This window comes from Peromyscus maniculatus, chromosome 15 (assembly GCF_049852395.1).
Source record: "Peromyscus maniculatus bairdii isolate BWxNUB_F1_BW_parent chromosome 15, HU_Pman_BW_mat_3.1, whole genome shotgun sequence".
Taxonomy (NCBI): Eukaryota; Metazoa; Chordata; class Mammalia; order Rodentia; family Cricetidae; genus Peromyscus; species Peromyscus maniculatus.
In genome coordinates, this window is record NC_134866.1 from 40,695,950 (window position 1) to 40,712,892 (window position 16,943).

The 16,943-nt window shown below is 40.2% G+C and overlaps 1 protein-coding gene across 1 annotated transcript in view; it reads left to right on the forward strand.

Moving 5' to 3' along the window:
• The window catches only part of Itga1 (integrin subunit alpha 1), a 145,431-nt gene that overhangs the window by 106,941 nt on the left and 21,547 nt on the right, over nucleotides 1–16,943 (forward strand). Inside the window, exons 12-19 of the mRNA XM_006979431.4 lie at nucleotides 415–557; nucleotides 4,200–4,343; nucleotides 5,539–5,796; nucleotides 7,864–7,994; nucleotides 10,517–10,683; nucleotides 11,675–11,811; nucleotides 12,931–13,041; nucleotides 15,115–15,324. Of these exons, the coding sequence (XP_006979493.1) occupies nucleotides 415–557; nucleotides 4,200–4,343; nucleotides 5,539–5,796; nucleotides 7,864–7,994; nucleotides 10,517–10,683; nucleotides 11,675–11,811; nucleotides 12,931–13,041; nucleotides 15,115–15,324 (1,301 nt within the window). The remainder of the gene's footprint in view (nucleotides 1–414; nucleotides 558–4,199; nucleotides 4,344–5,538; nucleotides 5,797–7,863; nucleotides 7,995–10,516; nucleotides 10,684–11,674; nucleotides 11,812–12,930; nucleotides 13,042–15,114; nucleotides 15,325–16,943) is intronic.

The following is a 16,943-nucleotide window of genomic DNA, read 5'->3' on the forward strand; positions in this document are numbered from 1 at the left end:
CAGCTGAGTTTCATTCTGGATGAGGACTCAGAGGCTTCCAGTTTGAGAAAACAGAATTGGCTGAGAAGTTGGTGAGGTGAGATGGCTGTGGCCTGTTCTGTCTCTCTGACCTTTCAGCTTTAACCCCGATACCTGGCTCCAGGTTTGTTTTTATTAATAAGGCCTTTTAAGATTTATGTTACACTTTTCTGTCGTCACTGCTGTATCATTTGTATCAGTAAACAATGAAAAACTTGGTTTGGGGGAAATTATCATTGAAGAGACATTTAAGTGTTGTAGGAACAAGGAGCTTCTCACCAGCACAAAATGCAAGAAAATATAAAAATGATTAGCCTAACCATCTAAAGTAATTCATAATATATTACAAAGGACTTTAGGTGTCTGGGTACACATCTGGGATCTCTCTTTGGTTAGGTTACACAGTGAACTCTGCCACTGTCCCTGGAGATGTGCTCTATGTCGCTGGACAGCCTCGATACAATCATACAGGCCAGGTCGTCATCTACAAGATGGAGGATGGGAACATCAAAATTCTCCAGACACTCAGAGGAGAGCAGGTAAACTCGAAATAAATTGTTTTCTGTAATCTGTATGAATTCTGTGACTTTTGACCTAAAGTTTTAAAAACCCAATTATTCAAAGTCCATTGTGAAGAAGGCTTTCTATTGATTCTTTGGAGGGATGTGAAGTAGCTATAACTTTGATGTCGTAAGCACATCAGTTGGAATGAGGTAGAGGTAGATATGTATAGATGATAGAGGTTGCATGCAGTTTTATTCAATATACACAAAAAATACTAAGATCTACTGCTGTGGATATCGCTCTGTATAAATAAAATGCTGATTGGCCAGTAACCAGGCAGGAAGTATAGGTGGGACAAGCAGAAAAGAGAATTCTGGGAAGTGGAGGCTGAGTCAGAGAGACACTGCCAGTCGCCACCATGACAAATGTGAAGATGCCAGTAAGCCACGAGCTACATGGCAAGGTATAAATTAATAGAAATGGGTTAATTTAAGATGTAAGAACAGTTAGCAAGAAGCCTGCCATGGCCATACAGTTCCTAAGTAAAGTCTCTGTGTGTTTACTTGGTTGGGTCTGAACAGCTGCGGGACTGGCGGGTGAGAGAGATTTGTCCTGACTGTAGGCCAGGCAGGACCAAGAAAACTCTAGCTACAATCTACAACATCAAGAAGCATAGAAGGGCAGTTGCACTGATGCACTCATAAGAGAGGTGGCTTTAAGTTATGCTTGGTACAGGAAACTCATAGGAGCTAAACTTTGTGCTGGCTCTAAATGGAAAGATGGGATATAGATAAGAAGAAAGATGAAAGACTTAAAATTCAACACATTGGATCATGCTGTAGGTGATGGAAAATTGTATGCAACATTTAAAATTAGAAAACTCTTTAAAATATCCTTAAATATTAAAAGTCATTTAGGAAACTATACATACAGTAGGCAAATATCAATACATTCAGTGTTTTAGACTGAAAAATAGATCTAACTGTGGTATTTAATGGTTAGTTTTGAAGAGTAATTTGAGTAACTTTTGTGTGTTTCTTTTTTTTTTCCTCGTGGTTTTATGGGTTTTCCAAACATTCCACAGTGAGAGTTCATTAATTTCATTCTGCCATTTGCAAGGATGTTTGTAGTTGAACTTTTCCTGTGTCCTGGCTAGCTGGCAGTCAGAACAAATCTCTCCCAATTTCTTCCCCCAAGTAAATACACAGAGGTTAATATTACATGTAACTACTTGGCCATTAGCTCAGGCTTATTACTGACTAGCTCTTACACTTAAATTAACCCATAATTCTTCTCTATGTTTAGCCACATGGCTTGGTACCTTTTCTCAGTTCTGCCTCATCATCTTGCTTCCTCTGTGTCTGGCTGGTGACTCCTGACTCAGCTCTTCCTCTTCCCAGAATTCTCTTCTTCTCCTCAGCCCACTTATACTTCCTGCCTGGCTACTGGCCAATCAGCATTTTATTTATCAACTAATCATGGCAATACATATTCACAGAATATTGAATGACATCGCACAGCAGATGTTCTGTTTAGTCTTTGGTAGGCAGGGCTGAAATCGACCTTCCTCTTCTGTGGCAGTCCTGGCTGCAGCCATCATAACCTGCAGCCAGGTATCAGGAGTCACACTGAGTTGGTCTAGAAGTGGCCCTAGTGTTAAAGCCTTGAGCCCCAGAGGAACCATGTGCTTTATGATAGTATAATCATAGCTCACAGGGGCTCTGCAAAAGGCCACCACAGTCTGAGAAGCCACATAATATACAAAGAGTTCTCTTCCACTTCCACCTACCCTAACTGCAGCATCCTAACCAAAGTTATTTTCACCCACATCAGCATGGTTCAACAGTACAGAGTATGTCAGAGGTAGTCCTTCACATTCAGGTGAAAGGATTTTTTCTTAATTTAGCCATATTTGCATTCAGAAACTCATCAACAATAAAACAGATTATTCCTGCTCAAAGGTAACATATAAATAACCTAAAATGGCTTTTCAACTTTATGAAGTTGAAAGGAAAGAGGTAAAGTAGATGGAAGTAAGTGACAAGTAGAGCTGAAGAATGGGAAAATGCTATTTGTTGTAGTTGTTGACAGCTTAAGTCTCTTACCATTCAGAAGTTGCCTGCAAGTATAGGGGAATATAAAAAATATAAAATAAACATTCTTATGTAAGTAAAGGGGAATGCCATGGATGATTTTTAAATAGTAATAATTTCTGTTTTAAGCCTGAGATCCTTTTTAATTTGTTGCTCCATGATTATGTGGTCAACCATTCTTGAAGTTGGGGTAATTCAAGAACATCATTACACTTAGATGTGTTTCCCGTGGCAACACAAATTCTAATAACCAAAGCTGCTTGGAACAAGACAGAGGAAGTCAGGAAACTGTGGACATGGGCAGCTCGTGAGTTCACTCTCAGCTGCAGTGGACCACTGACACTAGGGATGAATGTCCAGCAGAGCAAGGACTTACAGGCTTTTTTTTTTTTTTGAGGTGAGGAGAGGGTTAAAATTTATATTTAGTTCAAATGTTTAAAAATGATAAGCCTTTTAAATGTCTGTGAAGTTGTACTTTAAGGATCACTAAAAGAACATTCAAAAATGCATCCTCACATTCATATCCAGCAGTTTCTAGAAACAGCCTGGTGCCCAGTGCGCAGTAGCAAAGTAGTGAAAGCATTGGGGAACCATCTTCACCTAGCTTTAGAGAATCCAAAGAAAACTACAGGCCTGACCTTTAGGGCAGGACAAGGTTTAGGAGATGAGAAGAAAGAAAGGCTCCTGAAAGGATGAGAAGCAAGCATTGTTTATAGTGAACGTGGTAGGTTATATCTATGATCCTACTACTCTAGTGGCTTAGACAGGAGAATTGCCACAAGTTCGAGAACAGCCTGGCCTAAATAGTGAATTCCAATCCAGCCTGGTCTTCAGAAAAAGACTATATCTCAATCCCTTACATCCCACCAAAAAAAAAAATGTTATATATGCTATAGAAGCAGAATTATAAGAACAGAGATAAAAATAAGCCTACAATGGAAATACCTCTAAGAGGAACGTTAAGAATGTAAAGTATTAAATACAGGTGTATCTGTGAAAAGTGAGTAAGTTTTTAGATAGTGTAAAACCAGTTCCCTACTAAAATGGGTCCTTTTCTTTAAAATGTTGTTCAAGAGAAGAGCCCTGAAATCTTTTCCTATTTTCCTATTCATTGTAACTGCTGGACCCCATCTTAGCCACTATTGAGTAAGCACTAATCATAGACTAAGACGATTGCAGATACACTCGGCCACTTTTATGAATTTGTTGCATATTCCCATGGTACCTTATTTATACAATGATGAAACCAGAAAACCCTCTCCAATCTCATTTATTTTCTTTTTCCTTGAGAAACTCACCGTGGTAGTGTTGATCTGATATGTGGACAAGCAAGGATAGTCACAATAGAAATAAACGTAGTCATGTCTCTAACTCCTAGACAGAAATTTATCACCACTGGTCATCCTCAAAGTCATCATGCTTCAGTCTACAGAAGATTTGGCTAGCAAGATTTTCTGTATTTTGGTGCCCTTGACACCAACTCTCACTTCCGCTTCTAGACCAGGACAATTAATAGAATGGCAGACTTCTACTTCCTGGAGCACTTCTGAGATTTCATCCCCGCTGTTTTGTCTTGGGTCCTAGATCGGTTCCTACTTTGGTAGCGTCTTGACAACAATTGACATTGACAAAGATTCTTATACCGACCTGCTTCTCGTCGGGGCCCCCATGTACATGGGGACAGAGAAAGAGGAACAGGGCAAAGTCTACGTGTATGCTGTGAACCAGGTAAGGGCATCTGAGTTTGGTGAATCCAGAAAAATCCATTCCCTTCAGATCCCACTAATACAGCTAGAATATTTTTTCACTTGCTTGGGGGAAAAATGATCTAAGAAGTTTGCAAGGCCCATTCAATTTCACAGTTTCAAAAGGAACATTTAGAATCCAAGTAAACTACTTTCAGACCTTAAATATGTTTTTCTTGAAAATATGAAATGTGTTTTTTGCTTGTTTTTGTTGTTACTATTAGGTTTTTGTTTCATTCATTTTTTTTTTCTAAACCGGAGTATACAGTATTTTCTAAAAGGCAAATACAAATGCCACTCACCTGGTAAATAATCTTGCTCATAACCTATTCAAGAGCTCTAGTCTGTCCAAGTTGGGGGCATCCACAGTTACCATGGTGATAGACAGATGCAACTGAATAGCAATGGTGTGTCAAGCCCTTCCTGGGAGACAGTATGGGTTTTAGAAACACTTTACCAAGTGAAGGGAGATTCTGATTTCAATTGTAGTTTTAGACATCATTTGTTGGGAGAAGTAATTTTTCCCTTCTCTATTAAAAGGATGTTTGCCATTTACAGACAGGTTAGTGGCTTGTTTTGCTGTTATTGTTTTTTTAATTCTTATTTTTTCCCTGATACTAATTATTTTAAATACCAAATTGCTTTCCTTTCCTTCTATCTTTTTCTTGGCTTTCTCCTGTGTGTTTGGCGGAAAGAACCTATGTGTTCTCCCCTCCTCTTTCTGTCACTCCCTCTTTTCCAAAAAAGTGTGTTCTTCCTTAGCATTGTCTGTGGTCCCCTCCACTCCAGGCAGCTGTCAAAGGTTTGCTTCTGAGCAGAGTATATTGTGTAATGGGTCTTCAGTGGAGAATAGACAGAGTCTTGGCCAAGAAGCACACTGTCAGAAATGCAGGCCTGGGAGGACCACAATGGAGGATTTCATTTACAGTTCTTTAATAAGTCAAAAACATGCGACTAATTATATCCTTAGCTTCATTAAGAAGAGCCTGTTGGAATTCTCAGCAAGCTTGCCCCCTGAGGCTCCCTTGGCTTCCCTACTTCTTCATATATCTTACAGGCTTGCTGTTGGTATGCTAATGGTTATTTCATAAGGCTGGTTTAGCATGCTCTTAAAAACAAACCTGCTCCTCTGGAGCAGTGTTGGGACCTCTTAAGTATTCTGTTTGTCTTCCCTCCAGACAAGGTTTGAATATCAAATGAGCTTGGAACCAATTAAGCAAACGTGCTGTTCATCTCTGAAGGATAATTCATGCACAAAAGAAAACAAGAATGAGCCCTGTGGGGCCCGATTTGGAACAGCAATTGCTGCTGTAAAAGACCTCAACGTGGATGGATTTAATGACATCGTGATCGGAGCTCCGCTGGAGGATGACCATGCGGGAGCTGTCTACATTTATCATGGCAGTGATAAGACCATAAGGAAGGAGTATGCACAAGTAAGACACAGTTTCCCACAGGCTCTCACCCTTCCATGCTCAGTGGTCTCACCTGCCTTTCTCTACCACTCATAACTTACTTTGTTTCTTTTCTTTATTCTGACTCTCCCGGGAAACTACATAAGAGTGTCTCCTGTGTTCTTTCTTAAGAATTAGCTAGTGTTTTATACCATTATCTAGTTGTTTTTCTGTGATTATTATTGTCTGCCTTCATGGACCTGATCATTTGAAATGATAAAAAAAAATAGAAAACCAGGCCACCTGGTAATAATGTTCCTTGACATCTACAACATGTTTAACCCCAAAGCGTAAGAGGGTAATAATAATTTGATATAGTCAATATGGGAGATGAGATTGTGTTTTTTTATTCAGTGCCCATAATGTTGGTTTCTGAGATTTACAATTTTTTTCTCAAGTAATTCTGAGAAAAAAATGTGAGTGATTAATCTTGACTTTCAGGGGATTTCTGTTGTTCTTGTTTAAATTTATTGATAATTAAGCAGTTTTACATTCATTGACCTAATCTATAAATTTAATTCCTTATTACATGAGAAAAATATTCACTCACATAAATGTTCAATGCATCATAAACACAAGAGAGTTTAGAGAAGTTGTAACGTAATGGGAAGTTTCTATATAATTGTAGTCAACAATGAACTATTATGGATAAATGGCTTATAATTCAACACTTACATCGACACTCTCTAGCATCTAAGCCATGAAGAGAATCCAGACATTAGCCATTTTTTCTTTTTACATTTCAGTGGTCTCTTTTATTTCAGTAGTTAACAGAAATCTCAAAACCTACTCATGTAATATTTTGTTAACTTTTTATAAAGTTATAATGACATTACTGGTGACCAAAATAAAAGGCTCATATAAGTAACAACGCTCCTGTCCATTTGACAAATGATTTGTTTCTCTTAAAAATCTTTGTGGGAGTATATACTCAACTAGTGGCAGGCATTGGGGCATTAACCAGTGGGGCATTGGGGAACCAGGAAATACACACAAAGAGGTTTCTTGTATTTTGTGGCTTTGTTCTTTCAGGATGAATCTTGAATAGCATTTGGAGCAAAGAAAGATTTTTAATTGTTTAATGGAATAAATTGTCATATGTAATGCCTTTTTTAAAGTAGTGGTAAATCAACATGCAGCTTTAAACAAAATTAACAAAACAGTATTTGAGTTCAATTGTTTTTTTTAGTGGAAAGTGCTTTCCCAGGGAACAGATGATGATGTACTTACCCATTTCCAGGAACACAGCATGACCCAGAGTCAAGCAGTATCAGCTCCTTCAGAGCTAATGAGGCACATATCTCCTGATTGGTGTGCCTAAAAATTATGGGAATATTTGTCAAGGGGACATATGGTATTTCCACATCACCTTTTCCAGTTTGACTTCTTCCTTTTTGTTACTTAAAAGGAATCAAGAAGGAAAAGAATATCCAAAGTTTAGGAAGGGTCTGTTAGTCCTGTCTCCTTGCTAACAGGTTCTATTAAAATAGTATCTGCTTGGACAAACACTAAGCTATGGAGCACAGGAAGATCACTTTCTGTGTAAGGTGAGGTGCATAGGTACATGGATGAGGCTTCAAGAACCCCATATTTGCAGTGCCCTCCTCACATTAGGGGTGGAGGTGAGTGGAGATGGGTGTTTTAGGACATTTTTTTAATTGTCCTGTGCAGTCATCTGTTTTTCCTCTTGCCTATGTGATGTGTCCTCAAAGTTTCTAGTACCTTTGAATATATCTGTTTATTAGAATTGAAAAAGAAGTCAAATAAAGCCTATTGCTCAGATACCTCTTGAGCATTAGACAAAAATGACATTATATATCAATTTCCCCTCTCTCTAAGTCACTAACCCTGACCTGACAGTCTGTACCATAGGAAGAATGATTTCCTTTGGGATACCTCAGGATTTCCTCTTGCTTCTACTCAGAGCCCTCTCAGTCCCCAAAAGATCATTACTTTTAGCTTTATTCACTAATCCAAACTCACAGATTTATTCAAAACTATTTTAAATGGACTCTTCTGACATCAACCTGTCTGTTGGGATTTTCACAGCGTATTCCATCAGGTGGGGATGGCAAGACATTGAAATTTTTTGGCCAGTCTATCCATGGAGAGATGGATTTAAATGGTGATGGTCTGACTGATGTGACCATTGGAGGTCTTGGTGGAGCTGCCCTCTTCTGGTATGTATGTTATAACATTTGGATATACATTTGGCAGAACTTCCCATATGATTCCAGACCACATAGTATGATTAGAACTCTGGCCATATCAAGTGTCTATTTCCTGTCATGCTGTGCTGGCAAGATGCAAGTTATTCAATGGATTAATGCATCCGAGAATCTTAAGAACAAGGAAGCTGAATAGGAGTAGGTAGAATGAACTCTTAATTTGGTTCTCAATTATGCACTTGACACTAAAACAAATGTTCTCTTCTGGGGAAAGTTGTGTGGGTAGTGTCTTTAGAAGATATGTGTAAATAAGAAAAATTCCTCACTCTGAATTGTTCAAGGTTTTAGAGATAACTGATTTTGTTAGTTTACCTGAATCACAGAAATGGATGAAGACCCTTTCCTGGCCAGGCTTCATTGCCAGCAGAACAAAATAGACTCAGATAGTGCATCATAAGGACCAAGATTTTGCCATGCAGGGGGCGGGGCTGCGACAGGATACAGAAGGCAGGTGACTGAGCAGATGCTGTCAATGAGCAGATAGCAAGAGCCCAGTTATGTGGACCACACACCCATGCTTCCATGAAGATACAGTTGGGAAAGAAAGGGTGAGTTGGGTAGACATTAGTCAAGCCTGTCTGGAGAATCCATATCACCCAAAAAGAAACCAGACATGCCCATTCATTGCTGGCGAGGAGTAAACTAATTAAAACTCACCAAGTGTTTGTCAATAAGCATTTCAAAACTCTTAAGATAGCCTTGCTTATTAAAGCAATTTGTTTCCTAAAACAATTTTAAGATATGGTGTAGAAATAAATACTCCTTAAAATGTGTGATCTTTAGAACCAGCAGCGAACTATATGCAATAACCACTTCCTAATATGACAAGATGGGCTAGGGAGATGGCTCCACCAGGAAAGCCTCCCACACAAGATGAGGGCCTGAGTTTAGATTCCTACCACTGTCGCTGAAAGAAGCAACTCTTATCTTACAGGAATGAATGGCATGATTTATTCTTAAGCAAATATGAACGACCGTATCGGTGTCTTGGGAACATATATTCAAGTCATTTAAGTCTCCCCTGATATAATGTTCCTGTGTGGAAACAGTTTTGTGGCATTTTACAGTAACAGAATAAAGAAATTCATAAATGGGGGCCATTTTCAAATGTTTGGTAGATACATCGGAGTGACCGGAACAGAAAACTGGGGAAATCTTATCCATATTTCCCAGATGTTATCTGACGACATTCCTAGCCTTTGTGTTAGTTTGAAGCTAGTGATCTGCTAAGCTGATAGATCCCAAAGGGGTTTTGTCTGCTAGTTACAGGGTGTGAGTTCTGACACAGAGTTGGACGAGGAATCGAGGGGGTTAAAACTAGGCCAAGATAAGATAATTTGGCTTCTGACCTGTACCATGGCAGCTTTTCCAAACCACCACAGTTCTCATCAGACAGTTGCAGGCACAGCTTCTTTCCAGGAATTCTCGTTCACACCACCCACATAAAAAGGCATGACAACACATGGAACCCTGGTACAGGAGGGGTGGGCAAACAAGAATCTCCCAGGGCTGCGGGCCAAGACACTTAGCTGCATCAGTGAGCTCTCTGTTCAGAGAAAGACTGTTTTCAAACAAAGAAAGATTGTGGTTGGTAGAGGAAGAAACCTAACATGAACCTCTGTTCTCCACATGTACATATAGGCACACAAGGAAAGAAAAAAAAAAGAAAACACAGAAAAGAAAGCTAAAAATCTAATGAAAGACAGATAAATACAACATGATATATGTCTTTGCTGGTATAGGTCACTTAATTAAAATGCAATTAAAATGTAAAGGTGGATACTCTCGACTGGGGATGGAGATGGTTCACAGCCTAGGCATACAATGAAAAAATACAGATTTTTATCATGCTTCTTGGAACAGTGCCTAATTTAAAACATGATTATTTTCTTCCTGGAGTTTTCTGTTTAATATTTTTGCACCCAGGCTACCTATCCATGGATAACTGAAACTGTGGGAAGCAAAGCCATGGTTAAGGACTGGGCACTGCAGCATTTCTGATGATTAAAGCTAACTTGGGAGTTACATGAAACAGCATACACTCACAGTGTCCCAAACATACTTCTTCTTCCAAGAAACAACAACAAGGCTACCTGTTCAAGAACAGAGAAGTGTTATAGTTTTGATGAAAGCCAGCGGAAGGCAGCTAGTTTTCTATGTGCCTTTGAATCATTTCTAAATTGGAAACAAACTCAGAGAGATCCCCAAATACCATTTTGATTCTGAGCTTGCATCTGGCTAGTTGGTTCCATTTTGTCTTCTGTCTTTGAACAAAATGTCTAAGAAGGTTATAAACAACGAAGGTCTCCTAGGACACGAGATACAATCTTTTATGTATCAAATAACCATTAAAGAGCAATAGTCCTAAAAGCACATACAGTCCACAGAGGAGAGTGTCCTTTGAAGCACCCACATTACCCTTCCCAGTTAAATGCAACAATGTGTGCATAATCCCATTGTTCATGTGTTTGCAGGGCCAGAGATGTGGCCGTAGTTAAAGTGACCATGAATTTTGAACCCAATAAAGTGAATATTCAAAAGAAAAACTGCCGTGTGGAGGGAAAAGAAACAGTATGCATAAATGCTACAATATGTTTTCATGTGAAATTAAAGTCTAAAGAAGACTCCGTTTACGAAGCTGGTAAGCATCATGATGGTAGCAAGTACTTTCGGGCAGAGGAAAGTGTATGGGCTCCAGGATGATGACCTCTCCCAAGCATAATTAACTGCTCGAAACATTTGCCCACTGGGAGCCTGTTGACCCCTGAAACCACTCCTGCTGTAGGAGAAACAATTATGGAACCTAGTAAATTCTACAGCAGAAATTACATGTTTGAATGCAATGACCTCAAAATTCCATATTTACCTATGCCTCCCCATATAATTATATTATATACACTCTCACCGGGAGCATTTAAAAAGATCTATGAGAGATTTTTCGAAAAAGAATCCTCTCCCTTCTCCTGCCCCCTCCTGGGGGAGACTGGTATTGCAGATGATCTGACTACTTCACACCCAGCCCAAGGCTGTTTTCCCACTGAGATGAGGCTCATGTGTTCAGCCAGCTGACCCTCGGGTGTGTAGAGTCAATCTGTGTGTCTCCTCAGCTTTATGCTCTGAACATTCTAAGGCAGTCTTCAATGATATTGAAATATGTTGGGATCAAATCAATGAGGGCTTATTTTGTGGAATTTTATGTTTTGAATATCATCTAAGTTGGCACATTTCTACAAAAAGGTAAAAATGGTCTTTGTTTATTTTTGTCTTTGCCAATATTCCTAAGCTCTAAAAAATTATTTTGAACAAAAATTTAGTAAATTCAGACTTGGTTGATAAATCATAGTTCACATATATGTTTATATGAGGGGGTGTGTGCATACATGCATTACACATAATTATAATTTAAATGTTAAGCACATGGTCAAGTCACAGAGCCAGTTTGTAGACTTTCAAGGTTATGTCCATGACTGCTCCTGTCTTTGTGTTGTAGCAATGCAGATATTCTCAGTGTAGGACCATTTATTGATTCATTTGCTCAAAAGATTTTTTCTATAATGCTAATTGGAGTGGGGTCATGTGAGAGTCATCCCCAGATAAACGTGCCTGTCAAATGTTCCTTCATGTGTTTGTAGATTTGCAGTATCGTGTCACCCTCGATTCACTGAGACAGATATCACGGAGTTTTTTCTCTGGAACTCAGGAAAGAAAGGTTCAAAGAAACATCACAGTTCGAGAATCAGAATGCACTAGGCACTCCTTCTACATGTTGGCAAGTAAAGCGTGCATTACAGCTGCCTTCTTCCAGATTGAGAGGGTCGTGTGTGTGTGTGTGTGTGTGTGTGTGTGTGTGTGTAGTTGTCCCTCCTCTTTAGTTATTCAGAACTGAGAACCGACAAGTTAGAACTTGTATGAAATTAGATCAGCAATTGCCATCTGACAGTGACTGCAGCCATAGGTACAAGGTCAGAGGATGAGCTCTGTTCAAGGACCCATACTAAAAGCAATGAACTAACTTCAAGCATTATAAAATCCCTTTGAATTGTGTCAGCTATTTTAATATTTGCTCTGGAGCTGAACGGGATATGGTTTCTATCCCAGCCGTTTATGTTCTGAATGACTGTGGGCAAGTTATTTAGTCTCAGAGGCTCTGCATAAAATAAAAATCATCAGGCTGGGTGGTGGTGGCATACACCTTTAATCCCAGCACTCAGGAGGCAGAGCAGGTGAATCTCCGTGAGTTCAAGGCTAGCCTGGTCTACACAATGAGTTCCAGAACAGCTAGGACTGTTACACCTTGTCTTGAAAAATCCAAAAAAATAAGTAAAAATCATTATGGCTACCCACCTCAGAGGTCTACTGAGACAGTTCACAACGATGTGTATAAAGATCATTGGTTTTGACACCAAAAATAATGATTCTTACTGAAATGGAAAACATTAATCCCATTTACATCATTTTCATATCAGTATACAGTGCAAAATTCCATAGGTTTAGATGTCTATAGGTGCACTACAGCTGCATTGGAGGAGTCTGCCTTCTTAAAGTGAGGGAGACACTTTCCCAGAAGCAGCTACTGGCATGGATCTCAAGAGAAACCATGTTTTTACTGTGCAGCTCAGTGTGGTATATCCAGGACTCCGGCAAGTCCCTCTGTGGAGCTCTGAGGGCGTTACCTGTCATTCTGGAGCTACCACTTTCCAGCCACGACCCTTGTCAAAACAGAAAAGCTACCCTACTTCAGCGAAGCCAAGGCCTCCTGAGGTGTGATATGTCAGAGTAGGTGAGCAGGAATGTTCCAGTAAACCACAGGGCAGAAGGATGCTGCAACAGAGTCCTAACATCCAGCAACTATGGCACCAGTGACAAATACTTATGTTTCAACTTGTAGGACAAGCATGACTTCCAGGACTCCGTGAGAGTGACTTTGGATTTTAATCTTACGGATCCGGAAAATGGGCCTGTGCTTGATGACGCCCTGCCAAACTCGGTCCACGAACATGTAAGATTAATTTATGATGTCTCTTTGTGAATGTACTAGAAAAGCTAAAAACGCATCGACACATAATTTAAATCAATTGTGTGAGGGAGAAGGAGAGAGACAGAGAGAGAATTGGGCAATTCTGGACTTCTCCTATTCCCTAGAATTTCCTCTTGCTGGGCTTTAAGAGAACTATAAATAAACAATTGAAAATGGCATTTGTCTTAATAAGCACTAGGTGATGAGACACAGTTTCGGGATAATGATACACTCAAACTGGCCCTCATACTCGGACCACAGCCAACCACTAGTCAGCAGTGTAGATTCATCTCTGGCCTTCCTGGTGGAGGCCTGTGGTGTAAAAGCTTGAGACTTAGTCACTGTTCTATTGCTCTGAAGTGACGTCATGACCAAGACAACTCTTAGAAAAGAAAACATTCAACCGGGGGCTTGCTTACAGTGTTAGAGGATTAGTCCATGATCATCATGGCGAGAAACAGACAGGCATGGCACCGGAGCATTTTCAATCCGGATCTGCAGGAAGCAGGCAGAGAGAGACTGAGACAGAGCCAGACACAGACATAGAGACTGGGCTTGGCTTGGGCTTTTGAAACCTCAAAGCCCACTTCCAATGACAAACCTCTTCCACCAAGGCCACACCCACTCCACCAAGGCCACACCTCCTGATCTAGCTCAAACAGTCCCACCAACTGAGGAGCAAATATTCAAATATGGGAGCCCACGGAAGCCACTTTCACGCGAACCACCACAGCTGCGGCATAGGAGCAGAGCAGCACATGGGCCTCCTGTGGGCACCACGCTGCCCCAAGAACAGAAGAGATGGGGAGGGGCTAAGCTGTGCCACCTCCGTTCCATTCCCAAAGTTCACTGACACACATCCAAGAGTGACTGAGGGAGGGGACAGAGAGGGAACGAGTATCACAGGAACGGCCGCAAGGGAGAAAAGCTCTAGAGAGAGGAAATTCATTTTTCTCATTCATCCACCTTCCAATCTCCCCCGCCAACCTCCCAGATGTGTCCATCATCCTACATGCCCCAAACATGGAGCTCAGTCTCACCTACGAATTGGGCTGTCGGCAGTAATTAAATGCCGTGCTGTGAAGAATTTCAGATTTTGCAACAATTCCTACCTCGTCTGGGGGAGTCAGAGAAGGCCCCCCCGTAGTTGTGGCTTGTAAGTCGAGCCCTGAAAGAGTGGGTGATTTTCCACCCTGTTTGCAATGCGGATGGATGATAATATGAGTAAAGATGCTGAGCCATGCAGGAGCTTAAGATACTCACTATTGTAGCCGAAACCAAAGCACCCAGGTGAAGGTGATAACAGCATATGCCTGGACTCACACAGGCCAGCGTGAGATCTTCTGGGGTTTGGTGTGACTACCCAGATTATAGACATTTTAAAGGACAGTGCAGTGCCGTTGACTGTTTTAATTTAGCTCCGTGGGTACCAGATGAGTGCTGTTTAAAACTGCAACTGCCACAACATGTTAAGTGACTGAAGGGAAACAAATGGGTACTGAGTAGCCGTGGAAGGGCTGCTTTATCAGGAGGAGAAGATGGAGAGGTGACAGGGGACTTGGAAGTTACGGAGAGGAGGCTGGGAAGGACATGTGTGATGATAGACTGGATAAGAGGACAGCGGACTTTAAAAAGAAGAATCAAGTTTCCAGCTACATGGCTGGACCATTTTGCTGCCTCTTGACAGGGTTCCTCAATATCTCATTCCTTTTGTAGGAAAACATATAAATGAGGCTGTGTTGATTTAGACCTTAGAGTTCTTGACTTAAGGTTTGGGAACTGTCTTTCATTGGGAGACAGATACTAGTAAGATACCAATGAAATCTACCTCCTTTAAAGGACTGAGAAATTAAGACTAGAAGTCGACATTGATTCTTTCTCCCATAAAGTCAGCAGTAAATGTAAAATCTCTTAAGATCTCAGCAGAGCAGTCAATTTCTTTGTTCAGCTCTCTCTTACTTGGGTCCCATGCCATTTCTGTTGCACAAACTAATAGGCGGCTTTCAGTGATGTTTAAACTACACCATGAAAACTATGTTCCTGTGGCCGTTTCAGATTCCCTTTGCCAAAGACTGTGGAAACAAGGAAAAATGCATCTCCGACCTCACCCTGGACGTGTCCACCACAGAAAGGAGCCTGCTGATTGTCAGGTCCCAGAATGACAAGTTCAATCTCAGCCTCACAGTGAGAAACAAGAGAGACAGCGCCTACAATACCAGGACAATAGTGCAGTATTCCCCAAATCTGATTTTTTCAGGAATTGAGGTAAACTCACTGTTTTCCATTAATCCTCTAAATGATTATTATTATTGAACCGACTTTTCATGCTACTGAGCTAATTAATTTCATAACATTGATTTGAGGAGAGGAGAAGACATTTTTGTTAAGTATTAGAATACACTAATGGCCATAGGTGCAAGCTTTTAAGGTATTTAAAACCTTTTGTTACTTTATTTTATGTATATGGGTATTTTGCCTATACGAATGTCTGCCTGGTGCCTGCCACCACAGAGGCCAAAAGAGGACATTGGATCCATGAACTGTAGTAACAGACTATTGTGAGCTGCCCTTGGGTGCTTGGAATCAAACTTGAGTCTTCTGGAAGAGCAACCTAGAGCAAGTAGTGCTCTTAACCACTGGGCCATCTCTCTGTCTTTCATCCCAACCAAGCTTTTGTATATTTATTTGGAGAGACATATCTCTTCTTATTTCATATTTTAAGTATTTAAGAAAGGCAGCTCACGATTAAAAATTTCTATGTTTCATAGAGTCATCAAGCCACTGAAATTGAAATTCAGCCAAGTAAAATAAATAATAATCAAAGATACAGGGAGAAGTTTAGGTGCTGAAAGAAGTTTCCATTGAAAAAAAATCAAGATACTGTTTCTTCCTGTGAAAAAAACTGAGCCAAAGATTTCTTACTTTAGCCAAAGATTTCTGTTAGACGACAAGTCTTACTAATTTATAATTTTATAATGAAAGGGTTCATCTTGGCAATAGCCTATCTGTGTATCAGACATTTTATTAACTTGACAATAATCCCCTGCACAGGATACTGGGTCATTTGTCAGTATTTACAAATTTGAACTTAGCTTTTGATTCGGATTCCCAAGTGAATCCCCCAAGTTAAAAAATCTGTATGTATTTGCATGAATAAATTTAAGGTATTTTGATTCACATTAAAATGAATAATGCTAATGTGAATATTTCATTTATATTAAAAACCAATACCTTTAGGTCTAGGAATGTAGTTAGATAATGGAGAACTTGCTTAGCATACATGAAACCCTGGGTTAAATCCCCAGCACTATGATATGCACACATATTAATGCATAGTATTAAAAACTGTTGTCTAGTTCCCACAAATTTAAATTGCTATTGTCATTTCACTCTGTTTGTTCTGATATCATGTGGGGATATGGTAACTAAGACAGGCTCATATATGGATCATTTGTTATTATAACATTTTGTTTTCAGAATTTTAATTATGAATATGAAATAATTGTAGAAATGCAGCACATAAGTGTAGCGTGGAGAAACATTTGTTGCCACTGGGCTGTGTCTGGAAAGAGAACTATGTTAAAAGGCATTGCCTGTATCCACTCCAGCTGGCCACAGCAGACAGGCAGAAATACCCATACTGCACAGCTCTGGACATGACAGAGAGCAGCAAGAATACCCATAGTGCACGGCTGTTAATTTAAGGAGGTCCTTGACCTTGTATTACAGCTACTCTTTCTTTAGTTGTGTTATATGCTGGGTGGAGTAAGGAGTTGAGTCCTGGTGGTTGCAAGTTGGAGCCTTGTTCTTGCTCAGGACTCCAAACTCCTGCACCTGTGGGATGCTCTAACGGTGCACATGTGTGACCTAGGCACCTGCCACTG